At 38.6% G+C, this 6,521-nt stretch overlaps 1 protein-coding gene across 1 annotated transcript; it reads right to left on the minus strand.

Moving 5' to 3' along the window:
* Nucleotides 1–1,091: 1,091 nt before the first annotated feature.
* On the minus strand, nt 1,092–6,147 carry LOC120056062 (zinc finger protein 90-like). Its single transcript, XM_039004209.1, has 2 exons — nt 5,722–6,147; nt 1,092–2,764 (listed from the first exon to the last, which is right to left on the minus strand). The coding sequence occupies exons 1-2, from the start codon at nt 5,996–5,998 to the stop codon at nt 1,710–1,712; spliced, it is 1,332 nt and encodes a 443-aa protein (XP_038860137.1). The 5' UTR covers nt 5,999–6,147; the 3' UTR covers nt 1,092–1,709.
* Nucleotides 6,148–6,521: the final 374 nt, after the last annotated feature.

Raw genomic sequence — 6,521 nt, forward strand, 5'->3', positions numbered from 1 at the left:
CTATGTAAAGAAAAAAGTATTTAATAAGAATATTTCATTCATTCAGATCTAGGATGTGTTATTTTAGTGTTCCCTTTATTTTTTTGAGCAGTGTATAAAGATTAGGAGAAAAGGTTAGAATAAAACGAACATGCAACTTTTGTATTGCTAGACCAGCAATTCGGGGTGTTCCTGCAGTAGCTATCATCTTGGAGGTGCTCAGAAATACGTAAAGTATTGATGCCACAAGATTGATGATGGGTCAACTCCTAGAGATCTGTTATAACCCATGACTGCAAATAGAGTCGGCTTAGCCTTAGCTAAATCACATTTGGCACATCATTGTGCACCTGTTATTACAGATAATATAATATATTGAGGCAAAAATTAGACAGTAGCTCAATTGAGTGAACATGAATTTGATTTCAACATATTTGAAGTATAAAATATGCCATTTAGCAAACGCTTTTATCCAAAGTGATTTACAGTCATGCGTGCATACGAGTGGAGGCTGGTGGGAGGAGCTATAGGACAGGCTCACTGTAATGGAATTATTGGAACGGAGTCAAACATGCGTGCTTGATACCACTCCATTAGTTCCATTTCAGCCAGTACAATGAGCCGTCCTCCTATAGCTCCTCCCACCAGCCTCCAATGGTGCATACATTTTTAGTATGGGTGGTCCCAGGAATCTAACCAAAGCCTATAATCCTACTGTATTTATCTTTTAATGCAGTCATCGGTTTTCTTTTGAAGCATCTTTTCGCCTTTCGCTTATTTGTAACAATTGAAAAGACATTGGCAACTTAGTATGTGTGGTCGATTTCGTTCTGAAGTTATCGTCGGTCACAGAGACAAACATCTTGATTCTATGTTTTGCAAAGATATTCAGTGTATAAAGTGACACAGAAGGGAAAAGAAGTATCTAATGACGCACTTAGCTGTTCTACCAGTGGTCTGAGGCAGTCGGTAAATAATGAGCATTTTCAAGTGCAACTGTCGCTAACGATGGTTTTGGGAAACAGCGCAGAGGTTTAATGATGCTCCTACGAAGGTTCTAACGATGAACTTAGCCTTAAGAGGCTTTTGGGAAATCAGGCCTAGAGCAGACGCCAAGCCAAAATAAGCCTTTAATGCATCCTTCTGACAGTCACAATTGGGAGTGGACACCTACAGTGGCTACAACAGGAAGAAACAATTAGGCTATTATTAGTAATGTCAAAACCAACACTATACACAATTCTCAAGCAATAATGTTAATCATGCAATTTAAGTTACATAGTCAGCCTAGCTTACCGTTGAACTGTGTGGCAACAATTCAACTATCCGTAAACAAAAATAGGGGTTCATTGACAGTTGTCAAAAAACACAGTTTCACATTTTTTTGCATTGTACTTACACTGCAGTCATTGAAGAAATTGTAAAGATGTTTTACAATGCAATCAAATGTCAACTTAATTTTTAACCCCAAAATGCACTAACTCAAACAGCTGCTATGATCACAAAAATTAACCGTAACTACAGGAGCATATGCGCAAGAAAATTCAAGCTATCATGCAACTGTTGCTTTCCTAGTGAGGCAAAGAAAATACTTAATTCATAATTTAGAAACCAGTGTCATGTTGGAAACCTAAACCTGCTAATCTCAGTACAGTTGAACGGATCAACAATCGATATTAACAGTTCATTAAGTGTACAACGCTGAGAAATACACTTTACAACATGCAATCTTACATTCTGACATTGGCAAATTTACATTGATGTTTTTGATGTAGTTTGAGGTTACTGAGAACCGTGAAACTTTTACCACACTGAACACAATTAAATGGCTTTTGTCCACTGTGAAATCGCTCATGTCTTTGACAGTTGTCCTGCCTTGTAAACATCTTGCCACAGATTCTGCAACTGAAAGGTCTCTCACCCGTGTGAACACTCTGATGTGACTTAAGTCTTTTTTTCTGAGTAAAACTTTTCCCACACTCAATACATCTGTATGGCTTGACTTCAGCATGAGAGTGCTGGTGTGCTTCAAGTTGACAATGGCGGTGGAAGCTCTTTCCACACAATGAGCAGATGAACACTTTTTGGTTTGGTACAGCTCTCCAAACATTTACCATCCTCTTTGTTTTCAATCTGTTCTTATTAAGAATATGCTCTTGGTTGTGTGAGTGTGACTCTGATGTGCTCTCAGTTGCTCTCATGAGCACATGTGAAGAAGGTCCTGGCTGCTGCATTCTGGGCTGTAAAATCAAGCCCTCCCTCACAACAGGATGTAGAGTATCTCTGTACTGCCCCTGCTCAGCTACAACATGTATGGACTCAGACATGGCATTGTCATGATACACAGGATGCCTCTCAGGCTCCACTTTCAGTGGGACAGTGCTGAATATGTCATCCAGTGGTTTCCCTACAATGGACAAAGACATACAGGAAGGATGGGATGGGATGGGAGCGGGATATTGATCTGCCTGAGATGAGAACATCTGTAAGCATCTCCCTGTAGAGTAAGACCCATCTGGGTGGCCAGAATTATTCCCACTTAGTCCTTGTGTAACAGAGGACCACAGCTGACTATCTCTCTCATCCATTCTAAAGTCCACACTTTCTGTGATTCCTTGATCTTCTATGGTTCCCTGGGCTACATGTTCTTCCACCTGCTCTGCTTTCACCAGAAACTCCAGTCCACCCCTCGCCTCTTCAAGGTGTCCAGACCGCTGCAGCTCATTGAAGCTCTCTACTGGGTTCTCTACAGGCATGGCTTGGGCTTTCTGGTTCTCTTCATCACCTGGAAGTAGAGTAGACTGTTTATATAATTATTAGAAATGATAAAGTCAAAATATTGCTGCGAGCAACAATGAATGGAGTTCACAGGATGACAGAAAGGACATGAGATCATTTGGATAACAAACCAAGTAGTACAGCTGTGAGAGTATTGAAGTATTTTGGAACACTAATGTGGAATGTACCAACTGAGATTTAAATCATTTACACAGACAGACATAATAAAAGTCCCAGAAATCAAAGAACCTCAATATACCAATACACTAATGCTGAAAATATGTCACAAAAGTTAACATAAACCAGTCAAACTGACCTCCGAATTGGTATATAAACTCAAAACATTAAGTAATGACTTAAGAATGATTACCTCCTGCATTCAAACGTACAGCATTAAACTAAAGTTCACTTGCGTCATCCTTGTGATATTGAGAGATAAACATGGTAATGCTTTCACTGATTGCACTTAAAGATAGTCGCAGACTGCGCAAACGGCAGGACTTAAGGTTTTACATTTTCCAGAAAAAAAGATCCACTTCAATACGTTCAGACCACATAATAGCGCAACAATGTGATTATACCGATATACTAATCACAATATTTCACATTGTTTGTCTGCATTATTTAAATCTAACAATTTGCTTGAGACCAAGTCCACTTGATCAATAGTTATTGCTTTAGTATCCTATGGTGCCAATGACATCTATAGAGCCACCAACTGGTCTGGTGCAGCCATCTAATGTTGCAGTGACTTCATATTCACACAGCTTCTAAGGACATATACATAAGGTTTACATATGAAATTTCCTCGCCCCATGTCCATCGGTTCAGTTCTTATAGCCCTGATGTGATATGGTGCCTGATAGCTTCGCCAACTTTAAAAGCAGCAACTAATCAATCTCAAATTCATTAGAGGCTAATTCAATGACTTCAAATACAAAATCTGGAGTGAATCTGACGTATGATTCATGAGATATTGCAGATGATTTTGAGCATTAGCGTTACATATGCAAAGAATTAGTTAATAGTGTCCCTGTTCTTTGAGATGTCAATACCAAATTCTGTGTGGTTCATCTTAGGGATGTACATGATAAGGATGAACAGTTTTAAGTTGATAGGCCACTGTGGAGTGGATTTATAACTGGACACGTAAAATCTGATTATTGATTTGTCAATAACTCAGCCATCTTTTGACCAATCCCTTGTCTTAGTTTGAGAAAAGCTCATGTTAAGACATGTACCATGGGCCTATTTTCATTTGGTCCTATGGTTCACGAGAAAAATATTTGAATAATTTGCATTTAATCAGGGGAGCCCAATTGAGACCAGGGTTTTATTTTCAAATGGTTCCCTGAGGACATAAAATAAAAGATACAACTAGAACATACAAGATAGAATAACAAGAACATTACATTAGAACGTCAAACTTCACCCACAAATTATTAAAGTAAATCAAAACAATTGCACACCTCACGTGAACTCATTTATCATCAGGGTTTTAAACTGCCCTAGTGGCACCAGGGAATCCAAATGTAATTCATTTTGTAAGTGATTCCAAAAATGTCAAGCGTTAAAACTAAAAAAGTGGATTTACCAAGTTCGGTGGAGACCCAAGGAATGTCAAGAGTTAACCAACCCTGTGAACAGGTTTGGTATCATGTTTTTATACTTTAACAATGAAGTTAAGTCAGAAGCTTGTATAGTAGAGCTTTCTAAACAAAAATGGAGTAATGAAGTGATCTACGGGACTTTAATGAGTACCAGTAAACCCTTTGATGCATATTAGTATATTAGCGTATGTGCTAATATGCATCTACTGGTAGAGTGGCACAGCAGTCTAAGGCACTGCATTTCAGTGCAAGAGGCGACACTGCAGTCCCTGGTACGAATCCAGGCTGAACCACATCCGGCCGTGATTGGGAGTCCCATAGGGCAGCGCACAATTGGACCAGCGTCGTCCGGGTTTGGCCGGGGTATACCGTCATTGTAAATAAGAATTTGTTCTTAACTGACTTGCCTAGTTAAATACAAATCTTTAAATGCATCGATGTCATTTTGAAAAGTTTTTTTGGGGGGGGGGTTACTGTGTTGAGTCCAAAGACCACATTTGGAGTGAATCTGACTTTTAGTCCATGAGAAGTCAATTTTATATGATTAAATTAAGCATTGGTGTTGCATAATCAAAAAAGTGAATTGTTAGTTTACTTATTTAAAATACAGTATCAATGCCCAACTTATTAACATGGTTCATCATGGTAAAGTCTTTGTGAAGTGGATTTACAAAAGGTCATAAATGAACACGTAAAATCGAATTTCCTGTTTTATCAATGACTCAGCCATGTCTTAACGTAGTTTGAGAAAAGCTAAGGGTTAGTTATGATATGTAGCATTGGCCTACATTCCCGAATTGTGTTATTTGAGAAGTACACTTTTTTTTAAATTGAGTAAAATCTATCCTGAGGGTCCTTGAGGCAAATTTGTTCAGCACGAGGAATGACATCTGCATAAAAAGTTCAAAGTATCTAGTTCAAAGGGACTCCCTAAAAACACACCAGCCATGACCGGAAGTGAATTTCCGTAGCAGGTCAGGAGAGCATTTTAGCTAACCCTAACCTAATTCTCCTACGTTTATGCTCCTAACCAGCTACGAAGAAGTCACTTCTGGTTGTAACTGTATGAAGGTGGTGTGTTTTAAGGGAATCTCATAGGTCTAACGGGGCAACATATGTTTTAAGTGAGACTGGTTATAATATGGCAATTGTGTCATTTCTTTAGACCATGGACTTTAGTTTCGGTGTGGCAAATTAGGAAAAAAAAGTTAACTCAAGCATATATTATTTGATCAAAAAAGAGAATAACAATAGGTTTCAAAGTTGTGAACCCATAATAAGGTATCAAACAAAACCGCGAACAGTGACAAAATAAGCTGACTTGATAGCACTAAATCGAGTCAGCTCGCCTCACCTTTTTGTGGAGTCCCACTCCCAACCTGACGTTCCTCAGCATGTTGCCTGTCATTTGTCACTCGTGCTGTTACTTCGCTTTGAGCTTTCCGGAATTCTCTTTCCATCAGCTGTAAACTATTTTGAAGGCCTTCCATCTCATTTTCTTTCCGACACATTTCAAGCCGTAGCACGACGGTGCCCTCGTCTACAAGTTTGGTTATTTCTGCGACAGCTGCCTTTGCTAGCACATCCATGATTGCAGCTATTTGTGTACTGAAAGAAACAGTGTTAGACATTGTTTTCAAATAAAATCACCGTTGTTTCACCAAACGAATTTGCAATGCTAGTGCCTCTGTGAAATGTTTATAACATAATTGTTTCTACTACTGTACAGCTTGTCGAAGCTGGCAAGCAGCACTGTCTGCGAAAAAATATGTTCTCTTTCCAAACGACGGATAACGGAAATGACGACAGAAAAGGTAACCGTAAACGTTCCATTAAATGCCCACATATGGGGATATTTCTGTGAAATCAATCAGAAAACACAAAAAAAGACAATTAGTTCTCTGCCTAAGAAGTTTATTCACAAAAACAAATTAAAAACAGAAAATGCATTTGTTTATGGAATTGATATAAATAATGACAAAAACATCTCTAGGCAATGCTCATAAGTTATTACATTTGCTTGCTCATCCTTAACAACACCATGGTTATGCATGAGATGTGATACCTGAGATTTCCATACTTGAGTGTAAATTGACAACTCTTTGCAGATTTATTAAAAGTAATTTGAGGGAGAGAGCATGTGCGAGAGAGGAA

The sequence above is a fragment of the Salvelinus namaycush genome, chromosome 11 (genome assembly GCF_016432855.1).
Source record: "Salvelinus namaycush isolate Seneca chromosome 11, SaNama_1.0, whole genome shotgun sequence".
NCBI classification, from domain to species: Eukaryota; Metazoa; Chordata; class Actinopteri; order Salmoniformes; family Salmonidae; genus Salvelinus; species Salvelinus namaycush.